Source organism: Taudactylus pleione, unplaced genomic scaffold (genome assembly GCF_031769625.1).
Source record: "Taudactylus pleione unplaced genomic scaffold, aTauple2 ptg000103l, whole genome shotgun sequence".
NCBI lineage: Eukaryota > Metazoa > Chordata > Amphibia > Anura > Myobatrachidae > Taudactylus > Taudactylus pleione.
The window spans coordinates 515,251-541,687 of NW_028284505.1; the positions used below are offsets into that span (position 1 = coordinate 515,251).

Sequence of the window (26,437 nt, forward strand, 5' to 3'; positions counted from 1 at the left end):
CTAACTGTCATTTATCAAACACAGCCTGTAAAATGACAGAAGCTGATTGGTTTGTATTTTGGTTCTCTCCAAGGATTGATACACACACACAGCAGGGACATTAGCATTAGGTATGTGCGCCGGACCATTTTTGCCGGATTTGGATTTGGTTCTAATTCGTCGTCCGGCTTTGGCTTTGGATTTGGATTTTGATTTTTTTACAAAAAGTGACAAAAAAGCTAAAATCACATAAATTGGTCTTTTTTTTCTTCCTAGAGTATTATTAACCTCAATAACATTAATTTCCAGTCAGTTTAGACCATATCACAGCTCATAATATTGTTTTCAACATTATTGGCCAAAGGTTGCAGTGAGCTGACTGGTTCCTAAGCGACAGAGCAGCGGCACAACGACACAGACACCACAGTATAAAGTACATCTATGACACATTGCCACACAGCAGTGGCAGAAATGAAAAGTAGTGCACCCACCCAGTGGGGTACGGCCAGCAGAGTTACAGTACTTGTTTACATAGTGGGCTACGGCCCAAGGAGTCACAGTGCACAATCTTATTCACATTACACCGCACGTAGGGCCTGATTCACATTACACCATAAAGTAGTGTCTCTTATTTATGTTACGACACACAGTAGTGCCCCTTTTACACAATGCCCACAGTAGTGACCCTTTTACACAATGCCCACAGTAGTGTCCCTTTTACACAATGCCCACAGTAGCGGTGTTCTTTACACAATGCCCCCAGCAGTGGTGCCCCCTATGCAGTCCCCTTAGTAGTAGGGTCCCCTATGCAGTGCCCCCAGTAGAATGCCCCCCAGTAGTATGCCCCCCATTAGCAGGCCCCCCCAGTAGTATGCCCCCCATTAGCATGCCACCCAGTAGTATGCCCCCCTTTAGCAGGCCCCCCCAGTAGTATGCCCCCCATTAGCAGCCCCCCCAGTAGTATGGCCCCCCAGTAGTATGGCCCCCCAGTAGTATGGCCCCCCCAGTAGTATGCCCCCCCCAGTAGTAGGCTGCCCCCAGTAGCAGGCCCCCCTCAGTAGTAGGCTGCCCCAGTAGTAGCCCCCCTGTAGTATGGCCCCCCTGTAGTATGGCCCCCCCAGTAGTAGTAAGCCCCCCCAGTAGTATGCCCCCCCCAGTAGTAGTAAGCCCCCCCAGTAGTATGGCCCCCCCAGTAGCAGGCCCCTCAGTAGTATGGCCCCCCCAGTAGCAGACCCCCCCAGTAGCAAACCCCCCCCAGTAGTATAGCCCCCCCAGTAGCAGGCCCCTCAGTAGTATGGACGCCCAGTAGCAGACCCCCCCCAGTAGCAGACCCCCCCCAGTAGTATAGCCCCCCCAGTAGCAGGCCCCTCAATAGTATGGACCCCCAGCAGCAGACCCCCCCAGTAGTATAGCCCCCCCAGTAGCAGACCCCCCCAGTAGTATAGCCCCCCCCCAGTAGCAGGCCCCCCCAGTAGCAGACCCCCCCAGTAGCGCCCCTGGACCTTTGACAAGTAAAAAAAAAAAAAAACTTACCTGATTCCCCGCTCCCGCGCCGTCCGCTCTGCTGTCACACGCTGCGGAGGGAGCCGGAAGACGGAGCTCATGTGTGAGCTCCAGCCGGCTCCCTCCGTGCAGCAGCCAATGAGAGTCTGTGTGACTCTCATTGGCTGCTGTGACAAACACACAGCTGCCACTGGCGGCTGTGTGTTTGTGTCTGTGTAGGGCAGAGCGCTATCACAGCGCTCTGCCCTACACAATAGGAGCCCTGATGTCGGATTCTCTAGTGAGAATCCGACATCAGGCGGCCGCCGTTCGGCCCCGAACGGGGATCCGAGTCAGGCGGTGAACACCCGAACAGGGTTCGGGTGGACTCGGATCCCCAATGTTCGGAGCGGTTCGGATTCCACAGAATCCGAACCGCTCATCTCTAATTAGCATACACAGACACAGCAGCGACATTAGTGTACACAGACACAGCAGCGACATTAGTGTACACAGACACAGCAGTGACATTAGTGTACACAGACACAGCAGTGACATTAGCGTACACAGACACAGCGGGGACATTAGCGTACACAGACACAGCAGCGACATTAGTGTACACAGACACAGCAGCGACATTAGTGTACACAGACACACACAGCAGCCACATTAGTGTACACAGACACAGCAGCCACATTAGTGTACACAGACACACTCAGCAGTGACATTAGTGTACACAGACACACACACACAGCAGCCACATTAGTGTACACAGACACAGCAGCTACATTAGTGTACACAGACACAGCAGCCACATTAGTGTACACAGATACAGCAGCAACATTAGTGTACACAGACACAGCAGCGACATTAGTGTGCACAGACACAGCAGCGACATTAGCGTACACAGACACAGCAGCGACATTAGTGTACACAGACACACACAGCAGTGACATTACTGTACACAGACACAGCAGCGACATTAGCGTACACAGACACAGCAGCCACATTAGTGTACACAGACACACACAGCAGTGACATTAGTGTACACAGACACAGCAGCGACATTAGTGTACACAGACACAGCAGCCACATTAGTGTACACAGACACAGCAGCGACATTAGTGTACACAGACACAGCAGCGACATTAGTGTACACAGACACAGCAGCCACATTAGTGTACACAGACACAGCAGCGACAGTGTACACAGACACAGCAGCGACATTAATGTACACAGACACACACAGCAGTGACATTAGTGTACACAGACACACACAGCAGCGACATTAGTGTACACAGACACACACAGCAGCGACATTAGTGTACACAGACACACACAGCAGCCACATTAGTGTACACAGACACAGCAGCCACATTAGTGTACACAGACACAGCAGCCACATTAGTATACACAGACACACACAGCAGTGACATTAGTGTACACAGACACAGCAGCGACATTAGTGTACACAGACACAGAAGCGACATTAGCGTACACAGACACAGCAGCGACATTAGTGTACACAGACACAGAAGCGACATTAGCGTACACAGACACACACAGCAGCCACATTAGTGTACACAGACACACACAGCAGTGACATTAGTGTACACAGACACAGCAGCCACATTAGTGTACACAGACACAGCAGCCACATTAGCGTACACAGACACAGCAGCGACATTAGTGTACACAGACACAGCAGCGACATTAGCGTACACAGACACAGCAGCGACATTAGTGTACTCAGACACAGCAGCAACATTAGTGTACACAGACACAGAAGCCACATTATCGTGCACAGACACACACAGCAGTGACATTAGTGTACACAGACACAGCAGTGACATTAGTGTACACAGATACAGCAGCAACATTAGTGTACACACACACAGCAGCCACATTAGCGTACACAGACACAGCAGCGACATTAGTGTACACACACACACACAGCAGTGACATTAGTGTACAACTTCGAATCAAACCCAATGACTACTATATGGCCAAAGTATCAGTGTAAGGAAACACTTTCACCAGGGCTGAGTATGCATGATTGTGTTATGACATCCCTACAGTGTGTGAAACCTGTAGATATATTTTACGGTATCCGGTCATTAGGTCTACAGTAACTAGATAGACAATGTTTGGGTAGACAATGGAAGTTAGACAGGCAATAGGTCGACAGGGTCTGAAGGTCGACAATGTCATTAGGTCTTCACACATATGGACACATGTTTTTTTCTGTTTTTTAGGGCTGAGTTAGGCACTTACCTGAGGGTTAGGCACCAGGAGGGACGGTTAGGGTTGGGCACTTACCGGAGGGTTAGGGTTAGGCACTTGAAGAGATGGTTAGGGTTAGGCACTAGAAGGGATGGTTAGAGTTAGGCACCAGGAGGGACAGTTAGGGTTGGGCACTTATAGGAGGGTCAGGGTTAGGCACTAGAAGGGATGATTAGGGTTGGGCACCAGGAGGGATGGTTAGGGTTAGGCACCATGGGGGGGTTAGGGTTAGGCACCAGGAGGGAGGGTTAGGATTAGGCACCAGGAGGGAGTGTTAGGGTTAGGTACTAGAAGAGATGGTTAGGGTTAGGCACCAGGAGGGACGGTTAGGGTTGGGCACTTACCGGAGGGTTAGGGTTAGGCACTAGAAGAGATGGTTAGGGTTAGGTACCAGGAGGGACGGTTGGGGTTGTGCACTTACCGGAGGGTTAGGCACCAGAAGGGACGGTTAGGGTTGGGCACTTACCGGAGGGTTAGGCACTAGAAGGGATGGTTAGAGTTAGGCACCAGGAGGGACGGTTAGGGTTGGGCACTTATTGGAGGGTTAGGGTTAGGCACTAGAAGGGATGATTAGGGTTGGGCACCAGGAGGGAGGGTTAGGGTTAGGCACCATGGGGGGGTTAGGGTTAGACACCAGGAGGGAGGGTTAGGGTTAGGCACCAGGAGGGAGTGTTAGGGTTAGGCACTAGAAGGGATGGTTAAGGTTAGGCACCAGAAGGGAGGGTTAGGGTTAGGCACCAGAAGGGACGGTTAGGGTTAGGCACCAGGAGGGACGGTTAGGGTTAGGCACTTACCGGAGGGTTAGGGTTAGGCACTAGAAGGGATGGTTAGGGTTAGGCACTAGAAGGGACGGTTAAGGTTAGGCACAAGGACGGAGGGTTAGGGTTAGGCACCAATAGGGAGGGTTAGGGTTAGGCACCAGGAGGGAGTATTAGGGTTAGGCACTAGAAGGGACGGTTAAGGTTAGGCACCAGGTGGGAGGGTTAGGGTTAGGCACCAGGAGGGAGGGTTAGGGTTAGGCACCAGGAGGGAGGGTTAGGGTCAGGCACCAGGAGGGAGGGTTAGGGTTAGGCACCAGGAGGGAGTATTAGGGTTAGGCACTAGAAGGGACGGTTAAGGTTAGGCACCAGGAGGGAGGGTTAGGGTGAAGATTATAGCTAGAAAAAAAACCCAAACATTGTCTAAATATGTACTGTAGACCTAATGATCCACACCCATATATATACACAGTCACTCCCAGTGTGTATTCACAGACCTGAGATTGAGCAGCGATTTCAGCTCCCCGCCTTCCAAGCCTTATAGTACCGTTTTACAATTACTGGTTGCAGAGCAAACACAAGCTGTGACTAATGCACTAATGAGAGGGGTACAGCCCCAACTCAGACCTCCCACACCCAGTCACAGTAATCAGTATTATTCCTGCAGAAAGTTTGCTCTTCTCTTAATGTGTAAAGGAGAGAAGTTACACAGCAGTGATGGCTGAATCGCCTTTTATAGCCGGTCAGAGCTGTAGGTTAGAGTTTAGTGTAATATCTGTGTCATATTATTGTGATATCATATGTATAATAGTTTCTGTTCTATGGTATACACGTCACACAGTGCTGACAACAGGATGCGCCTGAGATATCCGCTCAGCTATAGTTTAACAAACATCTTCATCTATGTTTCTGTGCGTGTTACAGAGACTTTGCTAATACATGAACTGAACATGTAACCGTTCTAACGTGTTACATGTAACAGATAGGTTTTCAGAAGACAATCACCTTCACCAGCCCGGGTTACCCTTTTACACTGGCCCTTAATTTGGGCCCTTCCCGTGTCCAACACTGTTCACTACCCATGTTGGACGGAATCGGTATGAATGACCGCCGGTTCAAATCCCGACGCCAGAAGACCGGCAGCAGGAAGATCCCGACAAGGTAGGTAACTAACTACCCCTAATATTTCCCCCCCTAACCCTAACTCACCTTTACGGGTGCCTAACCCTAACCCACCTGTGAGTGCTTAAACCCAACCCCCGTCCCCGCAGCCTAAATCTAACCCTCCTGGTAAGGTGCCTAACCCTAATTGTCTCACGGGGGTGCCTAATCCTAAGTCCCCCGGGAGCCCCCAACCTAACAACCCCCCCCGCACCCACCACCCGGCTTACCTTCGTTCGGTATGTCGGGAAGCCGGCGGTCGTCATTTCGGCCGTCAGCTTCCTGACTGCATCCCTGTTGGACACAAGTTATTTTATTTGGGACCCTTTTCCACTGAGCCGCAACACGGGTAGACTCGGCAATAACCCGGGTTATTGCGGCAGAGGAAAATGGCTGCTATTCTCTTAATTTTGCTGTTTGGCATCTATTCTCCTCCTGCACACCCGCTGAGCAGCGGTATGTGCTCTACCCAACTTCCCCCCCACCACGGGACACTGCGACCCGCAGGCGGGACAGCGAGACAGTCCCAGAAAAACGGGACTGTCCCGCTGAATGCCGGACAGTTGGGGGGTATGCAACAAGGGGCCCGCCATTAGGCGTCAGATACTAGAGTTTATAAATTAGAATTTGCTGGTATTTCCCAAGACAGTCGCCATTTTTCCACCTACATTTTTAAACTTATTTTATTTCATTTTATATATTGATGAAATATGTAACACAGTGTACAAAAAAAGATTTGCAATATAATTTGTTTTATTTTAAACAAATTGTGGTTAGCAAGGTAATACGGGGGAAGGAAAGAAAGTTTAAAGCCTTCAGTGAGGGGGCGATGGGGCACAAAACATTAGTATCATTCATTCAATATTGTTTTGAAAAATACAAGGTTGAGTCTCCCATGTCCAAATATTGCAAAACACAGAATTTTTTTGGCGTGACTGAGATAATAAATCCTTTGATTTTTGATGGCTCAGTGTACACAAACTTTGTCTAAGGCACAAATTATTAATAATATTGTATAAAATTACCTTCAGGCTGTGTATAAGGTGTATTATATAACACATAAATGTATTCTGTGCTTAGATTTGGGTCTCATTCCCAAAATATTTCATTTTGATCTGCAAATATTCCAAAATACTGAATATTCCGTTATCCAAAATACCCCTGGTCCCAAGCATTTTGGATATGGGAGACTCAACCTGTATTAATAACTCTGAGTATACTCTCTAGGCTGGGATCTCTCATGTATTGGTGAATACACACGGTCAGATTTTTGTTCAGATCTGAACGATAACGATTTAAAAAATCGTTCAATTGTTCATATCTGAAGGAAAATCTGACATATATGACATGCCTGAACGATGGGCGATGAACGATGCGCGTTCCCGATGGTCAGATAACGATATCTGACATCTGATGTGTTTGCAGTCTGACTTGGACGATTCCATTCATTTTAATGCAGTCAAAAATCGTTCAAATCGTTCAAATTCTTTTTAAAATCGTTCAAATCGTTCATCTGACAGATCTGACAAATCTGACCGTGTGTGTGCTCCATAAGGCTGTCTCTGCAGGGGATCTGAATGAGCCCTGACATTTGTTCATTGTTATTGTTGATGACAAAACGTTGTGTCTCTAGTAGTAAAGGATAAGTTAATGCATTGCATACCTGCCTACTTTTGAAAAAGCATTTCAGGGAGATTGTGAAAGCAGCACCTATGAGCGCGGCGGTAAAGTGGGCGTGTACTGCTACAATTGAGAGGCGTGTCATAAAATTGATTTACATCCACATGTAAATGAGCCCCATAGCAGTTAGTAAGATCTACTTGTTGATGAAAACACACTGATACTTCTCAGAAAATACATGTAGCCATAGGGATCATTGTGCCCTATAACCAATGCAGGGAAATTATACTAATGAACCCATTTGAATGTATATATCTCTGTTTTTTCTTTTATATAACAGTGTCATAATGGGGGTAAGGATGAAATGAGGGAGATTGGTAGACTCTTCAGGGAGACAGGGAGATTGCTGCTATTTCAGGGAGTCTCCCTGACAATGAGGGAGAGTTGGCAAGTATGAGTTAATGTCACAGAGAATGTGGGGAGTTCCTCCTGTCCTGAAAGTACAAAGCATCCTATTTGCATTGTTATCATAACAGCTGTAAGTTATTATCCCCCTGCCTATCCCGCCCGCCGATATCCCGACACACACGTCCCGACATGAGACTAAAGATAGGCGTCGAAATCCCAACGCCTATCACTAGCCCCACTACGGAATCCCGACACCCAGCATACCGAATGAAGGTATGCCGGGTGTCATAGCGTCTAGCCGTGTGTGGGGACCCCCCGTGGGGGCGGGTATTAGGTTTAAGGACCCCAGGGGGACTTAAGGTTAGGCACCCCCCGGGAGGGTTAGGGTAGGGGAAGGGGGGGTTAGGCTTTTATCACCACTAGGGGGGTTCGGTTTAGGCAACCCCCCAGGAGGGTTAGGTTTAGGGTGCAGGGAGGGGGGTTAGGTTTAGGCACTAACGGGGGAAGGTTAGGGATAGGCACTAACGGGGGGAGGTTAGGGATAGGCACTAACGGGGGGAGGTTAGGGATAGGCACTAGGGGGGGAGGTTAGGGTTAGGCATCCCTAAGGGAGGGTTAGGGGGGGCAGAAAGGAGGGTTAGGGTACTTACCTCAAGATGTTGGGATTTCGACCCTCCAGGCTGCCGCTGTCGGTATTTGATCCAACGGGTAAACAGCCACCGGCTGGTCCCGATGTGCCAGACCATGGTCTTAAGGCCTGAGACAGAGACGAGTTCCAATTGTGTACAGTTTTTACCGGACTTGCAGCCACTAATACACATGAAGCCACTTTTTGGGGGTTTGGTTGTTTAGTTAATGTGGTGGCTGGAGGGAAAGTGAAAAACATCTATGGATTTCTTACATAGCTTGTTCTAACATTGAGTTAATGATAGTATGTTCTGTATCCCAAAATGCATGGCTATGTGGCAACAGTCCTAGTTGGTGTTTAGGAATACTCTAGATAACTAGCCCAGGGCAGCATAGAAACGTCTAATAAAAATTAAAACTCATTTATTTCAAACTCCTCATGAGCCCAAATCAACAGAACAAGTTGTGAAAAGTTCCTATGACTGTTATGCCTTATTTAGGAAGCATGGGGTGTATTACAGTATAAGGCTGTAACAAACGTCAGGTCACATAGATGTCCCCGTTTTTCATTTCTAGGAGGACAAACATGAAACTGGTTGAGGGAAGAAGCTTTCTCTGTTATTTCTTTGGGGTTGTCTTCATTGGGTTCCCACGTTAGTCTTGACCAATACACAAGACACCAATTGTCAAATATAAAACTTAATATGCCAGTTATTTATATAGCGCACACATATTCCGCAGCGCTTTACAGAGAATATTTAGCCATTCACATTCGTCACTGCCCCAGTGGAGCTTACACTCTATGGCCCTCATTCAGAGTCGATCGCTAGATACAAGCGGTCGCTCTGAATGAGGGCGGCCGCTTGTGGTGTGAAGTGCGGCCTCCCACAGCTCTAGCGAGCGACCAGGTTGATGGTCACGATGGTCAGGACCATCACGACCATCGGGGCTTGCGACGAGACCCTAAGGTTGGGTCTCGGCAAGCGCAAGCCCCAGGGAGCTTCCTGCTCGAGCAGGAAGCTCCCGACTGACATCATTGCTGATATCAGTGGGGCCGCCCCCAAACGGCAAGCGCTCCGTCGGGGAAACGCCTCCGTTTGGCCGGTCACCCCCCCTGCCCGCATCACAAACGGGGCAAGCTGTCAATCACCATCGACAGCTCGAACCCTTGGGTGCGAGACCCGTAGCGACGGAGCACCCGTTGCTAGCCGGGTCTTGCGCATGCGCACGTCGGAGCCGGCTCCGTTGTGCGCATGCCCAGTGGGTAAACATCAACCCGGTTGCGAGCGCTCAGCGCTTGTGACCGGGTCTGAATGAGGCCCTATATTCCCTATCACATGCTCACACACATACACACTAGGGTTAATTTTTGTTGGTGGCCAATTAACCTACTAGTATATTTTTGGAGTGTGGGAGGAAACTGGAGTACCCAGAAGAAACCCACGCATGCCCAGGGAGAATATACAAACTCCACACAGTTAGGGCAATAGTGGGAATTGACTAACATGAAGCAGAGTACCAAATCTGAAGCTGCTGCAAAATGTAACTATAAAAACGGTACTTGTGTACTTTACGGACTCATTGCAGAGAGAACCCAAGTGTCCTACACTCATTATTATTATCCATCGGCTGTCTGCGTGCGTGATCGCAGTAGCGATCCGTAATCAATCGGGCACTAAGGGCCTGCTTCACAGATGATGTGATCGCAGCTACGTTTTCGCACGGTACGCAGCTGCAAAAACATGCTAATAGTTCCTAAGATCACCCGAGCATAGGGACGCCCACTGCTGCCTTCTCATCTGCGTACGCTGTCGCTTACCTGCATAAATATCGGTAACATCGAGCAGCCATCTTGCCCTTGTGGCAGGTCTGACCAGCAGCATACACTGCAGCTCTCCTGACACGCAGAGCGCTCTCATGCTGCGCAGTGGATCGCAATGGCTAATTTATACATGTAATGGCGTTTAAACGGTCCGACACACCTGTGTATTATTAATCCCCCCCCATTTCCTTCCCCCAAACGCTGACTACCTGGGGGAGATGTACTAAGCTCTGAAAAGTGATAAACTGGAGAGTGATAAACCAGCAGCCACTCAGCTCCTAACTGTCATGTTACAGGCTGTGTTTGAAAAATGACAGTTGGGAGCTGATTGGCTGGTGGTTTATCACTCTCCAGTTTATCACTTTTCAGAGCTTAGGGCCTGATTCAGAGCCGCTCGTAAGCGGCCGCTCGTTCGCTCTGAGCGATGTTCGCACCACTGCGCATGCGTATGGGTCGTAATGTGCATGCGCAAACCAGTCATTGCGGTCAGAAATTGTGCGCTCGCAAAACAGCGAGGGGCTGCTAATTTGATTGACAGAATGTACAGTTTGTGGGTGGTAACGGGAAGGTGCTTGAAAACGGGGGAGTGGAGATCCGAACGCAGGCGTGCTTAACGGTCAAAAGGGCGTTTAATGGGAGTGTATAATTAGTAAAGGAGCGTCATCGATCACGTCACTTGGTTGTCTTTTAGCCTGAACTGCTCGCAGTGATAGCGGTCAGAAAAACCTACCACAAGCACTGCGAGCAGTTCAGATGCCTTTCGATGTACCCGATTAATCTAATAAATACCGGAGATGATGTGTGTTGTGAATAGCCGGCCCCTTTTTTGGAACGACCGTCCGCAAATAGCGTCCGGCTCTGAATCAGGCCCTTAGTACATCTGGCCCCGTCACTCACTCTGCGTAAGCGTAAGATACGCTGTGCTTGTGTAATCGCGCGCGAAACAATTGCAGCGCGTGCACAGTGCGGCTTATACGCGTGCGCACTGGCAAACAATCTCTCAATCTGCCTAAATATTACATTAGCGTCCATCTCTGAATTAGGCTCTTAGGAGTAAATTTACTAAAGTGAGAGTTTTTAGAAGTGAGTTTTAAAAGTGATGTTGCCCATACCGGTAGCAACCAATCAGATTCTACTTAACATTTAACTAGCACCTTCTAGAAGATAATAGCTAGAATCTGATTGGTTGCTATGGGCTACATCACTTTTAAAACTCACTTCTAAAAACTCTCACTTTAGTAAATTTACCCCTTAGTCTCTTGCATCCTTTGGCAGCCCAGTTGATGTGGAACCAAAAGTACCAGCATACTCTGACAGCCAGATTATGGTAGCCCAAAACATAGTGCGCCACATGTTGGCCAAACCCAACAGAACGTGATTATTAATATGTCAATTTGTTGTTCTGTTTTGTAGGTGAACCAAGGAAGTTCGACTCAAAGTTTAAAGGACCTATTGGTAACAGGTAAGTTCCTATCAAGCTTGTAACATTACAATGTGTATTATCTTCACACAATGCTCCGAGCTGGCAGCTTCTACTCATGGTCAAGGACATTCCCAGTTTTTGCAATTCTGTCCCTGAAGCATTTAGATCCGATGGTGTTTCTGTAATAAACATAAAACTACACAAAACCACTTATCTTACACTGTGTGCTGGTCTGGATGCTACTCACTGTCTGTTCTTACTCTGTATGTATGTAGAAGTTATTTCCTTCTTTATACTGACAGCTCTCCGCATTACCTTATATTCTGTATGTTGTCTGCAACTCTCAGCATCTTATTCTGTGTGTACAGGAGCCGATACTGTTACACTTGTCTGTGCTGGGATGTGGATATAATCAGGGCTCACAGTGGTCCTTGAGAGGTGGTGGAACTTCTCTACTTCCCCGCTTTCCTCTCCCACCAGCAGCTTACACCCCCCCTTGCAGCAGCTCCCTGCCCCTGTGTCTCCTCTCCCACCAGTAGCTTTCCCCCCGTGTCCCTCTAGCAGCAATTTCCTACCCCTGTGTCTCCTCTTCCACCAGCAGCTTATACCCCCCAGTCCCTCCAGCAGCAGTTCCCTGCCCCTGTGTCTCCTCTCCCACCAGCAACTTATACCCCCCAGTCCCTCCAGCAGCAGTTCCCTGCCCCTGTGTCTCCTCTCCCACCAGCAGCTTATCCCCCCGTGTCCCTCTAGCAGGAGCTCCCTGCCCGTGTCTCCTTTCCAACCAGCAGCTTATCACCCCGTGTCCCTCTAGCATCAGCTCCCTGCCCCTGTGTCTCCCTTCCCACCAGCAGCTTATCCCCCCCCAGACCCTCTAGCATCAGCTCCCTGCCCCTGTGTCTCCTCTCCCACCAGCAGCTTATGCCCCCCCGTGTCCCTATAGCAGCAGCTCACTGCCCCTGTGTCTCGTCTCCCACCAGCAGCTTATCCCCCCGTGTCCCTCTAGCATCAGCTCCCTGCCCCTGTGTCTCATCTCCCACCAGCAGCTTATCCCCCCCAGACCCTCTAGCATCAGCTCCCTGCCCCTGTGTCTCCTCTCCCACCAGCAGCTTATCCCCCCCAGACCCTCTAGCATCAGCTCCCTGCCCCTGTGTCTCCTCTCCCACCAGCAGCTTATGCCCCCCCCGTGTCCCTCTAGCACCAGCTCACTGCCCCTGTGTCTTGTCTCCCACCAGCAGCTTATCCCCCCGTGTCCCTCTAGCATCAGCTCCCTGCCCCTGTGTCTCCTCTCCCACCAGCAGCTTATCCCCCCTCGTGTTCCTCTAGCAGCAGCTCCCTGCCCCTGTGTCTCCCCTCCCACCAGCAACTTATCCCCCCATGTCCCTCTAGCATCAGTTCCCTGCCCCTGTGTCTCCTCTCCCACCAGAAGCTTACTCCCCCGTGTCCCTCTAGCAGGAGCTCCCTGCCCGTGTCTCCTTTCCAACCAGCAGCTTATCACCCCGTGTCCCTCTAGCATCAGCTCCCTGCCCCTGTGTCTCCTCTCCCACCAGCAGCTTATCCCCCCGTGTCCCTCTAGCAGCAGCTCCCTGCCCCTGTGTCTCCTCTCCCACCAGCAGCTTATCCCCCCGTGTCCCTCTAGCATCAGCTCCCTGCCCCTGTGTCTCCTCTCCCACCAGCAGCTTATCCCCCCGTGTCCCTCTAGCAGCAGCTCCCTGCCCCTGTGTCTCCCCTCCCACCAGCAGCTTATACCCCCCGTGTCCCTCTAGCACCAGCTCCCTGTCATTGTGTCTCCTCTCCCACCAGCAGCTTATCCCCCCGTGTCCCTCTAGCAGCAGCTCCCTGCCCCTGTGTCTCCTCTCCCACCAGCAGCTTATCCGCCCGTGTCCCTCTAGCAGCAGCTCCCTGCCCCTGTGTCTCCCCTCCCACCAGCAGCTTATAACCCCCGTGTCCCTCTAGCATCAGCTCCCTGCCCCTGTGTCTCCCCTCCCACCAGCAGCTTATCCCCCCGTGTCCCTCTAACCCCATCACTGACCAGATACACACTAGCTAGGCCTCTCTATTACACCTCTCACCAGTGCTCCCTACTAACCCCATCACTGACCAGATACAAACTAGCTAGGCCTCTCTATTACACCTCTCACCAGTGCTCCCTACTAACCCCATCACTGACCAGATACACACTAGCTAGGCCTCTCTATTACACCTCTCACCAGTGCTCCCTACTAACCCCATCACTGGCCAGATACACACTAGCTAGGCCTCTCTATTACACCTCTCACCAGTGCTCCCTACTAACCCCATCACTCACCAGATACACACTAGCTAGGCCTCTCTATTACACCCATCACCAGTGCTCCCTACTAATCCCATCACTGACCAGATACACACGAGCTAGGCCTCTCTATTACACCTCTCACCAGTGCTCCCTACTAACCCCATCACTGACCAGATAAACACTAGCTAGGCCTCTCTATTACACCCATCACCAATGCTCCCTACTAATCCCATCACTGACCAGATACACACGAGCTAGGCCTCTCTATTACACCTCTCACCAGTGCTCCCTACTAACCCCATCACTGACCAGATACTCACTAGCTAGGCCTCTCTATTACATCTCTCACCAGTGCTCCCTACTAACCCCATCACTGACCAGATACACACTAGCTAGGCCTCTCTATTACACCTCTCACCAGTGCTCCCTACTAACCCCATCACTGACCAGATACACACTAGCTAGGCCTCTCTATTACACCTCTCACCAGTGCTCCCTACTAACCCCATCACTGACCAGATACACACTAGCTAGGCCTCTCTGTTACACCTCTCACCAGTGCTCCCTACTAACCCCAACACTGACCAGATACACACGAGCTAGGCCTCTCTATTACACCTCTCACCAGTGCTCCCTACTAACCCCATCACTGACCAGATACACACTAGCTAGGCCTCTCTATTACACCTCTCACCAGTGCTCCCTACTAATCCCATTACTGACCAGATACACACTAGCTAGGCCTCTCTATTACACCTCTCACCAGTGCTCCCTACTAATCCCATCACTGACCAGACACACACTAGCTAGGCCTCTCTATTACACCTCTCACCAGTGCTCCCTACTAACCCCATCACTGACCAGATACACACTAGCTAGGCCTCTCTATTACCCCTCTCACCAGTGCTCCCTACTAACCCCATCACTGACCAGATACACACTAGCTAGGCCTCTCTATTACACGTCTCACCAGTGCTCCCTACTAACCCCATCACTGACCAGATACACACTAGCTAGGCCTCTCTATTACACCTCTCACCAGTGCTCCCTACTAACCCCATCACTGACCAGATCCACACTAGCTAGGCCTCTCTATTACACCTCTCACCAGTGTTCCCTACTAACCCCATCACTGACCAGATACACACGAGCTAGGCCTCTCTATTACACCTCTCACCAGTGCTCCCTACTAACCCCATCACTGACCAGACACACACTAGCTAGGCCTCTCTATTACACCTCTCACCAGTGCTCCCTACTAACCCCATCACTGACCAGATACACACTAGCTAGGCCTCTCTATTACACCTCTCACCAGTGTTCCCTACTAACCTCATCACTGACCAGATACACACTAGCTAGGCCTCTCTATTACACCTCTCACCAGTGCTCCCTACTAACCCCATCACTGACCAGATACACACTAGCTAGGCCTCTCTATTACACCTCTCACCAGTGCTCCCTACTAACCCCATCACTGACCAGACACACACTAGCTAGGCCTCTCTATTACACCTCTCACCAGTGCTCCCTACTAACCCCATCACTGACCAGATACACACTAGCTAGGCCTCTCTATTACACCTCTCACCAGTGCTCCCTACTAACCCCATCACTGACCAGATACACACTAGCTAGGCCTCTCTATTACACCTCTCACCAGTGCTCCCTACTAATCCCATCACTGACCAGATACACACTAGCTAGGCCTCTCTATTACACCTCTCACCAGTGCTCCCTACTAACCCCATCACTGACCAGATACACACTAGCTAGGCCTCTCTATTACACCTCTCACCAGTGCTCCCTACTAATCCCATCACTGACCAGACACACACTAGCTAGGCCTCTCTATTACACCTCTCACCAGTGCTCCCTACTAACCCCATCACTAACCAGATACACACTAGCTAGGCCTCTCTATTACACCTCTCACCAGTGCTCCCTACTAACCCCATCACTGACCAGATACACACTAGCTAGGCCTCTCTATTACACCTCTCACCAGTGCTCCCTACTAACCCCATCACTGACCAGATACACACTAGCTAGGCCTCTCTATTACACCTCTCACCAGTGCTCCCTACTAACCCCATCACTGACCAGATACACACTAGCTAGGCCTCTCTATTACACCCATCACCAGTGCTCCCTACTAACCCCATCACTGACCAGATACACACTAGCTAGGCCTCTCTATTACACCTCTCACCAGTACTCCCTACTAGCCCCATCACTGACCAGATACACACTAGCTAGGCCTCTCTATTACACCTCTCACCAGTGCTCCCTACTAACCCCATCACTGACCAGATACACACTAGCTAGGCCTCTCTATTACACCTCTCACCAGTGCTCCCTACTAATCCCATCACTGGCCAGATACACACTAGCTAGGCCTCTCTGTTACACCTCTCACCAGTGCTCCCTACTAACCCCAACACTGACCAGATACACACGAGCTAGGCCTCTCTATTACACCTCTCACAAGATGCCCATTTCTTAATGGCCGCATTTGCAATGTAATCTGGGCGCAATATTAGCGCCCATGATTGCATTGCAGGATGCGATCTTAGCACCCGGATGTAACAAAAAGTCCCCGTAGACACAGGGGCTCTGCAGTGGGCTGGGAGTGAAGTGACCTCGCCAGTATGTGTGCCGGGATTCCTGCGCATGTGCAGCCTACTGACCACGCTGGCATTCCCGCGGCAGCCATTGCCAGGGGAGGGTTCCTATGGAACTGTCTCCCAGCCAGTTCTGCGATGTGTGGCCCATAGGCTATAGTGGGTTAGCACCATCTTCCGATGGCAGTCGCTGCAGGGGCCAATCTCCGGAACCAGGGTACAAACGTTGTTTCCAGTGACGCACCGCAATATGCATGCGTAGCATCCCGCGACTCCGCATGCATGCCGGCCGGTATTAATAATGCCAGCATGCATGCGAGTCCTTTGCGAGTGAGGGATTTCCGGGTCTATTACCCAGAAGTCCCTCTGACGTGGGCGCCGTGGGGGGTTCTGGGAGGGATCCGACTGGATCCCTCCCAGTGGGGAGCTGCGAATAGAAGCCCATAAGCTTCTATTGGGCAATGCCAGCTAAAGATGGCGTTGCCCACTGCATGCAAGCACCTGGTGCATATCGAAAATGCGGTGAAACCCCCGAAAAACTGAATTTTCAGGGGTTTGACTGCATTTCTCACATTGATGCACCCCACCCATGGTAGTACTGCTACTGATTGCATATTAAACGTGCGGCATCCTAACCTTAAATATGGCGGTACAATGGCCGCACGGTATAAGGTTGCGTGGCATTACAACCGTGTCGGGATAATGGCACCTGCATTCTGGTTTCGACATAGTGAAAAAATGACTAGATACCCTCCTACGGGACATTAAAGTTTACCCGCACCTATACCCAGTGCAGACGGGACTGATTTTCACCCGATCATGGCACTACCTCCTAATGACATCCTATGGCACGAGGCATGAGGCACGTTTTGGAGGTTTATTGATTTCTCCAAGATTCTAAAATCAACCTAATTAAAACTGAAACCATTTCCACCACTTAATACCGGGTGCAGGGAGGGCATGCAATTGGCAGCCGAATGAGATATTTAGTGACTAACAAATCCCAATATGACCAGTTTGCATGCCCCGCGCTTTCTTCACAAACAACCATCAAGCTGTCTGATCTGTTTCCTTTGCCAAAGTGGCAGAATAGTGAGAAGCCGACAGATGCCGCCATTTAAAGGGATCCGGAAGAATTCCAAAAATGTATCTATTGGAACATATTTTGTAGCACTGATGCCCCCACGTTCTCTCTAAAATTACAATGACTGATTCATTCCTCTCCCTTCCTAGCGCTAACTGATATTGTGTCGTTTCCCTGGGATTCACAGTACTCCACACAGCTTAATGCATACAGCTCCGCCAATATACTACAGGGCTGTGCGAGAGGCCAAATGAGAGATATAACATTTACAGCAGAGGATAAATGGTCTAGGTTATGTTCTCTGCTCTGTGCTGCATAGTTATAGAGAGGGTAAGTGTTCTCTGCTCTGTGCTGCATAGTTATAGAGAGGGTAAGTGTTCTCTGCTCTGTGCTGCATAGTTATAGAGAGGGTAAGTGTTCTCTGCTCTGTGCTGCATAGTTATAGAGAGGGTAAGTGTTCTCTGCTCTGTGCTGCATAGTTATAGAGAGGGTAAGTGTTCTCTGCTCTGTGCTGCATAGTTATAGAGAGGGTAAGTGTTCTCTGCTCTGTGCTGCATAGTTATAGAGAGGGTAAGTGTTCTCTGCTCTGTGCTGCATAGTTATAGAGAGGGTAAGTGTTCTCTGCTCTGTGCTGCATAGTTATAGAGAGGGTAAGTGTTCTCTGCTCTGTGCTGCATAGTTATAGAGAGGGTAAGTGTTCTCTGCTCTGTGCTGCATAGTTATAGAGAGGGTAAGTGTTCTCTGCTCTGTGCTGCATAGTTATAGAGAGGGTAAGTGTTCTCTGCTCTGTGCTGCATAGTTATAGAGAGGGTAAGTGTTCTCTGCTCTGTGCTGCATAGTTATAGAGAGGGTAAGTGTTCTCTGCTCTGTGCTGCATAGTCATAGAGAGGGTAAGTGTTCTCTGCTCTGTGCTGCATAGTCATAGAGAGGGTAAGTGTTCTCTGCTCTGTGTTGTATAGTTATAGAGAGGGTAAGTGTTCTCTGCTCTGTGCTGCATAGTTATAGAGAGGGTAAGTGTTCTCTGCTCTGTGCTGCATAGTTATAGAGAGGGTAAGTGTTCTCTGCTCTGTGCTGCATAGTTATAGAGAGGGTAAGTGTTCTCTGCTCTGTGCTGCATAGTTATAGAGAGGGTAAGTGTTCTCTGCTCTGTGCTGCATAGTTATAGAGAGGGTAAGTGTTCTCTGCTCTGTGCTGTATAGTTATAGAGAGGGTAAGTGTTCTCTGCTCTGTGCTGCATAGTTATAGAGAGGGTAAGTGTTCTCTGCTCTGTGCTGCATAGTTATAGAGAGGGTAAGTGTTCTCTGCTCTGTGTTGTATAGTTATAGAGAGGGTAAGTGTTCTCTGCCCTGTGCTGCATAGTTATAGAGAGGGTAAGTGTTCTCTGCTCTGTGCTGCATAGTTATAGAGAGGGTAAGTGTTCTCTGCTCTGTGCTGTATAGTTATAGAGAGGGTAAGTGTTCTCTGCTCTGTGCTGTATAGTTATAGAGAGGGTAAGTGTTCTCTGCTCTGTGCTGCATAGTTATAGAGAGGGTAAGTGTTCTCTGCTCTGTGTTGTATAGTTATAGAGAGGGTAAGTGTTCTCTGCTCTGTGCTGCATAGTTATAGAGAGGGTAAGTGTTCTCTGCTCTGTGTTGTATAGTTATAGAGAGGGTAAGTGTTCTCTGCTCTGCTCTGTGCTGTATAGTTATAGAGAGGGTAAGTGTTCTCTGCTCTGTGCTGCATAGTTATAGAGAGGGTAAGTGTTCTCTGCACTGCATAGTCATACAGAGGGTAAGTGTTCTCTGTGCTGCATAGTTATAGAGAGGGTAAGTATTCTCTGCTCTGTGCTGTATAGTTATAGAGAGGGTAAGTGTTCTCTGCTCTGTGCTGTATAGTTATAGAGAGGGTAAGTGTTCTCTGCTCTGTGCTGTATAGTCATAGAGAGGGTAAGTGTTCTCTGGTCTGTGCTGTCTAGTTATAGAGAGGGTAAGTGTTCTCTGCTCTGTGCTGTATAGTTATAGAGAGGGTAAGTGTTCTCTGCTCTGTGCTGTATAGTTATAGAGAGGGTAAGTGTTCTCTGCTCTGTGCTGTATAGTTATAGAGAGGGTAAGTGTTCTCTGCTCTGTGCTGCATAGTCATAGAGAGGGTAAGTGTTCTCTGCTCTGTGCTGCATAGTTATAGAGAGGGTAAGTGTTCTCTGCTCTGTGCTGCATAGTTATAGAGAGGGTAAGTGTTCTCTGCTCTGTGCTGTATAGTTATAGAGAGGGTAAGTGTTCTCTGCTCTGTGCTGTATAGTTATAGAGAGGGTAAGTGTTCTCTGCTCTGTGCTGCATAGTCATAGAGAGGGTAAGTGTTCTCTGCTCTGTGCTGCATAGTCATAGAGAGGGTAAGTGTTCTCTGCTTTGTGATGTATAGTTATAGAGAGGGTAAGTGTTCTCTGCTCTGTGCTGCATAGTTATAGAGAGGGTAAGTGTTCTCTGCTCTGTGCTGCATAGTCATAGAGAGGGTAAGTGTTCTTTGCTCTGTGCTGTATAGTTATAGAGAGGGTAAGTGTTCTCTGCTCTGCATAGTCATAGAGAGGGTAAGTGTTCTCTGCTCTGTGCTGTATAGTCATAGAGAGGGTAAGTGTACCCTGCTCTGTGCTGCATAGCCATAGAGAGGGTAAGTGTTCTCTGCTCTGTGCTGCATAGTTATAGAGAGGGTAAGTGTTCTCTGCCCTGTGCTGCATAGTTATAGAGAGGGTAAGTGTTCTCTGCTCTGTGCTGTATAGTTATAGAGAGGGTAAGTGTTCTCTGGTCTGTGCTGCATAGTTATGGAGAGGGTAAGTGTTCTCTGGTCTGTGCTGCATAGTTATGGAGAGGGTGAGTGTTCTCTACTCTGTGCTGCATAGTTATAGAGAGGGTAAGTGTTCTTTGCTCTGTGCTGTATAGTTATAGAGAGGGTAAGTGTTCTCTGCTCTGTGCTGTATAGTTATAGAGAGGGTAAGTGTTCTCTGGTCTGTGCTGCATAGTTATGGAGAGGGTAAGTGTTCTCTGGTCTGTGCTGCATAGTTATGGAGAGGGTGAGTGTTCTCTACTCTGTGCTGCATAGTTATAGAGAGGGTAAGTGTTCTTTGCTCTGTGCTGCATAGTCATAGAGAGGGTAAGTGTTCTTTGCTCTGTGCTGTATAGTTATAGAGAGGGTAAGTGTTCTCTGCTCTGTGCTGCATAGTTATAGAGAGGGTAAGTGTTCTCTGCTCTGTGCTGCATAGTTATAGAGAGGGTAAGTGTTCTCTGGTCTGTGCTGCATAGTTATAGAGAGGGTAAGTGTTCTCTGTGCTGTATAGTCATAGAGAGGGTAAGTGTTCTCTGCTCTGTGCTGCATAGTCATAGAGAGGGTAAGTGTTCTTTGCTCTGTGCTGCATAGATATAGAGAGGGTAAGTGTTCTCTGCTCTGTGCTGTATAGTTATAGAGTGGGTAAGTGTTCTCTGCTCTGTGCTGTATAGTTATAGAGAGGGTAAGTGTTCTCTGTTCTGCATAGTCATAGAGAGGGTAAGTGTTCTCTGGTCTGTGCTGCATAGTTATAGAGAGGGTAAGTGTTCTCTGCTCTGTGCTGTATAGTTATAGAGAGGGTAAGTGTTCTCTGTGCTGTATAGTCATAGAGAGGGTAAGTGTTCTCTGCTCTGTGCTGCATAGTCATAGAGAGGGTAAGTGTTCTCTGCTATGTGCTGTATAGTCATAGAGAGGGTAAGTGTTCTCTGCTCTGTGCTGTATAGTTATAGAGAGGGTAAGTGTTCTCTGTACTGCATAGTTATAGAGAGGGTAAGTGTTCTCTGCTCTGTGCTGCATAGTTATAGAGAGGGTAAGTGTTCTTTGCTCTGTGCTGCATAGTTATAGAGAGGGTAAGTGTTCTCTACTCTGTGCTGTATAGTTATAGAGAGGGTAAGTATTCTCTGCTCTGTGCTGTATAGTTATAGAGAGGGTAAGTGTTCTCTGTACTGCATAGTTATAGAGAGGGTAAGTGTTCTCTGCTCTGTGCTGCATAGTTATAGAGAGGGTAAGTGTTCTCTGCTCTGTGCTGTATAGTTATAGAGAGGGTAAGTGTTCTCTGCTCTGTGCTGCATAGTTATAGAGAGGGTAAGTGTTCTCTGCTCTCTGCTGTATAGTTATAGAGAGGGTAAGTGTTCTCTGCTCTGTGCTGCATAGTTATAGAGAGGGTAAGTGTTCTCTGCTGTGTGCTGTATAGTCATAGAGAGGGTAAGTGTTCTCTGCTCTGTGCTGCATAGTTATAGAGAGGGTAAGTGTTCTCTGCTCTGTGCTGTATAGTTATAGAGAGGGTAAGTGTTCTCTGGTCTGTGCTGCATAGTTATAGAGAGGGTAAGTGTTCTCTGTACTGCATAGTTATAGAGAGGGTAAGTGTTCTCTGCTGTGTGCTGTATAGTCATAGAGAGGGTAAGTGTTCTCTGCTCTGTGCTGCATAGTTATAGAGAGGGTAAGTGTTCTCTGCTCTGTGCTGTATAGTTATAGAGAGGGTAAGTGTTCTCTGCTCTGTGCTGTATAGTTATAGAGAGGGTAAGTGTTCTCTGTACTGCATAGTTATAGAGAGGGTAAGTGTTCTCTGCTCTGTGCTGCATAGTTATAGAGAGGGTAAGTGTTCTCTGCTCTGTGCTGCATAGTCATAGAGAGGGTAAGTGTTCTCTGCTCTGTGCTGCATAGTCATAGAGAGGGTAAGTGTTCTCTGCTTTGTGCTGTATAGTTATAGAGAGGGTAAGTGTTCTCTGCTCTGTGCTGCATAGTTATAGAGAGGGTAAGTGTTCTCTGCTCTGTGCTGCATAGTCATAGAGAGGGTAAGTGTTCTCTGCTCTGCATAGTCATAGAGAGGGTAAGTGTTCTCTGTGCTGTATAGTCATAGAGAGGGTAAGTGTTCTTTGCTCTGTGCTGCATAGTTATAGAGAGGGTAAGTGTTCTCTGCTCTGTGCTGTATAGTTATAGAGAGGGTAAGTATTCTCTGCTCTGTGCTGTATAGTTATAGAGAGGGTAAGTGTTCTCTGTACTGCATAGTTATAGAGAGGGTAAGTGTTCTCTGCTCTGTGCTGCATAGTTATAGAGAGGGTAAGTGTTCTCTGGTCTGTGCTGCATAGTTATAGAGAGGGTAAGTGTTCTCTGCTCTGTGCTGTATAGTTATAGAGAGGGTAAGTGTTCTCTGCTCTGTGCTGCATAGTTATAGAGAGGGTAAGTGTTCTCTGCTTTGTGCTGTATAGTTATAGAGAGGGTAAGTGTTCTCTGTACTGCATAGTTATAGAGAGGGTAAGTGTTCTCTGCTCTGTGCTGCATAGTTATAGAGAGGGTAAGTGTTCTCTGCTCTGTGCTGTATAGTTATAGAGAGGGTAAGTGTTCTCTGCTCTGTGCTGCATAGTTATAGAGAGGGTAAGTGTTCTCTGCTCTGTGCTTCATAGTTATAGAGAGGGTAAGTGTTCTCTGCTCTGCATAGTCATAGAGAGGGTAAGTGTTCTCTGCTCTGTGCTGTATAGTCGTAGAGAGGGTAAGTGTTCTCTGCTCTGTGCTGCATAGTTATAGAGAGGGTAAGTGTTCCCTGCTCTGTGCTGTATAGTCATAGAGAGGGTAAGTGTTCTCTGCTTTGTGCTGTATAGTTATAGAGAGGGTAAGTGTTCTCTGCTCTGTGCTGCATAGTTATAGAGAGGGTAAGTGTTCTCTGCTTTGTGCTGTATAGTTATAGAGAGGGTAAGTGTTCTCTGCACTGTGCTGCATAGTTATAGAGATGGTAAGTGTTCTCTGCTCTGTGCTGTATAGTTATAGAGAGGGTAAGTGTTCTCTGCTCTGTGCTGTATAGTCATAGAGAGGGTAAGTGTTCTCTGCTCTGTGCTGTATAGTTATAGAGACGGTAAGTGTTCTCTGCTCTGTGCTGCATAGTCATAGAGAGGGTAAGTGTTCTCTGCTCTGTGCTGCATAGTTATAGAGAGGGTAAGTGTTCTCTGCTCTGTGCTGCATAGTCATAGAGAGGGTAAGTGTTCTCTGCTCTGTGCTGCATAGTCATAGAGAGGGTAAGTGTTCTCTGCTCTGTGCTGCATAGTCATAGAGAGGGTAAGTGTTCTCTGCTCTGTGCTGCATAGTCATAGAGAGGGTAAGTGTTCTCTGCTTTGTGATGTATAGTTATAGAGAGGGTAAGTGTTCTCTGCTCTGTGCTGCATAGTTATAGAGAGGGTAAGTGTTCTCTGCTCTGTGCTGCATAGTCATAGAGAGGGTAAGTGTTCTCTGCTCTGCATAGTCATAGAGAGGGTAAGTGTTCTCTGCTCTGTGCTGTATAGTCATAGAGAGGGTAAGTGTACCCTGCTCTGTGCTGCATAGCCATAGAGAGGGTAAGTGTTCTCTGCTCTGTGCTGCATAGTTATAGAGAGGGTAAGTGTTCTCTGCTCTGTGCTGCATAGTTATAGAGAGGGTAAGTGTTCTCTGCTCTGTGCTGTATAGTTATAGAGAGGGTAAGTGTTCTCTGCTCTGTGCTGCATAGTTATAGAGAGGGTAAGTGTTCTTTGCTCTGTGCTGTATAGTTATAGAGAGGGTAAGTGTTCTCTGCTCTGTGCTGCATAGTTATACAGAGGGTTAGTGTTCTCTGGTCTGTGCTGCATAGTTATAGAGAGGGTAAGTGTTCTCTGCTCTGTGCTGCATAGTTATAGAGAGGGTAAGTGTTCTTTGCTCTGTGCTGTATAGTTATAGAGAGGGTAAGTGTTCTCTGCTCTGTGCTGTATAGTTATAGAGAGGGTAAGTGTTCTCTGGTCTGTGCTGCATAGTTATGGAGAGGGTAAGTGTTCTCTGGTCTGTGCTGCATAGTTATGGAGAGGGTGAGTGTTCTCTACTCTGTGCTACATAGTTATAGAGTGGGTAAGTGTTCTTTGCTCTGTGCTGTATAGTTATAGAGAGGGTAAGTGTTCTCTGCTCTGTGCTGCATAGTTATAGAGAGGGTAAGTGTTCTCTGCACTGTGCTGCATATTTATAGAGAGGGTAAGTGTTCTCTGCTCTGTGCTGTATAGTTATAGAGAGGGTAAGTGTTCTCTGCTCTGTGCTGCATAGTTATAGAGAGGGTAAGTGTTCTCTGGTCTGTGCTGCATAGTTATAGAGAGAGTAAGTGTTCTCTGTGCTGTGTAGTCATAGAGAGGGTAAGTGTTCTCTGCTCTGTGCTGCATAGTCATAGAGAGGGTAAGTGTTCTCTGCTCTGTGCTGTATAGTTATAGAGAGGGTAAGTGTTCTCTGCTCTGTGCTGTATAGTTATAGAGAGGGTAAGTGTTCTTTGCTCTGTGCTGCATAGTTATAGAGAGGGTAAGTGTTCTCTGCTCTGTGCTTTATAGTTATAGAGTGGGTAAGTGTTCTCTGCTCTGTGCTGTATAGTTATAGAGAAGGTAAGTGTTCTCTGTACTGCTTAGTTACAGAGAGGGTAAGTGTTCTCTGCTCTGTGCTGCATAGTTATAGAGAGGGTAGGTGTTCTCTGGTCTGTGCTGCATATTTATAGAGAGGGTAAGTGTTCTCTGCTCTGTGCTGTATAGTTATAGAGAGGGTAAGTGTTCTCTGCTCTGTGCTGCATAGTTATAGAGAGGGTAAGTGTTCTCTGCTCTGTGCTGCATAGTTATAGAGAGGGTAAGTGTTCTCTGCTCTGTGCTGCATAGTTATAGAGAGGGTAAGTGTTCTCTGCTCTGCATAGTCATAGAGAGGGTAAGTGTTCTCTGTACTGCATAGTTATAGAGAGGGTAAGTGTTCTCTGCTCTGTGCTGCATAGTTATAGAGAGGGTAAGTGTTCTCTGCTCTGTGCTGCATAGTTATAGAGAGGGTAAGTGTTCTCTGCTCTGTGCTGCATAGTCATAGAGAGGGTAAGTGTTCTCTGCTCTGTGCTGCATAGTCATAGAGAGGGTAAGTGTTCTCTGCTTTGTGCTGTATAGTTATAGAGAGGGTAAGTGTTCTCTGCTGTGTGCTGTATAGTCATAGAGAGGGTAAGTGTTCTCTGCTCTGTGCTGCATAGTTATAGAGAGGGTAAGTGTTCTCTGCTCTGTGCTGCATAGTCATAGAGAGGGTAAGTGTTCTCTGCTCTGTGCTGCATAGTTATAGAGAGGGTAAGTGTTCTCTGCTCTGTGCTGCATAGTCATAGAGAGGGTAAGTGTTCTCTGCTCTGTGCTCCATAGTCATAGAGAGGGTAAGTGTTCTCTGCTTTGTGCTGTATAGTTATAGAGAGGGTAAGTGTTCTCTGCTCTGTGCTGCATAGTTATAGAGAGGGTAAGTGTTCTCTGCTCTGTGCTGCATAGTCATAGAGAGGGTAAGTGTTCTCTGCTCTGCATAGTCATAGAGAGGGTAAGTGTTCTCTGTACTGTATAGTCATAGAGAGGGTAAGTGTTCTCTGCTCTGTGCTGCATAGTCATAGAGAGGGTAAGTGTTCTTTGCTCTGTGCTGCATAGTTATAGAGAGGGTAAGTGTTCTCTGCTCTGTGCTGTGTAGTTATAGAGAGGGTAAGTGTTCTCTGCTCTGTGCTGTATAGTTATAGAGAGGGTAAGTGTTCTCTGTACTGCATAGTTATAGAGAGGGTAAGTGTTCTCTGCTCTGTGCTGCTTAGTTATAGAGAGGGTAAGTGTTCTCTGGTCTGTGCTGCATAGTTATAGAGAGGGTAAGTGTTCTCTGCTCTGTGCTGTATAGTTATAGAGAGGGTAAGTGTTCTCTGATCTGTGCTGCATAGTTATAGAGAGGGTGAGTGTTCTCTGCTCTGTGCTGCATAGTTATAGAGAGGGTAAGTGTTCTCTGCTCTGTGCTGTATAGTTATAGAGAGGGTAAGTGTTCTCTGCTCTGCATAGTCATAGAGAGGGTAAGTGTTCTCTGCTCTGTGCTGTATAGTCATAGAGAGGGTAAGTGTTCTCTGCTCTGTGCTGTATAGTTATAGAGAG

At 48.2% G+C, this 26,437-nt stretch overlaps 1 protein-coding gene across 5 annotated transcripts in view; it reads left to right on the plus strand.

The window, feature by feature from the left end:
* SLC44A5 (solute carrier family 44 member 5) overlaps positions 1-26,437 on the plus strand; it is a 233,355-nt gene that overhangs the window by 94,553 nt on the left and 112,365 nt on the right. For all 5 annotated transcript variants that reach the window (XM_088470760.1, XM_088470761.1, XM_088470764.1 and 2 more), the window contains exon 2: positions 11,554-11,602. In XM_088470760.1, the coding sequence (XP_088326886.1) occupies positions 11,554-11,602 (49 nt within the window). The remainder of the gene's footprint in view (positions 1-11,553; positions 11,603-26,437) is intronic.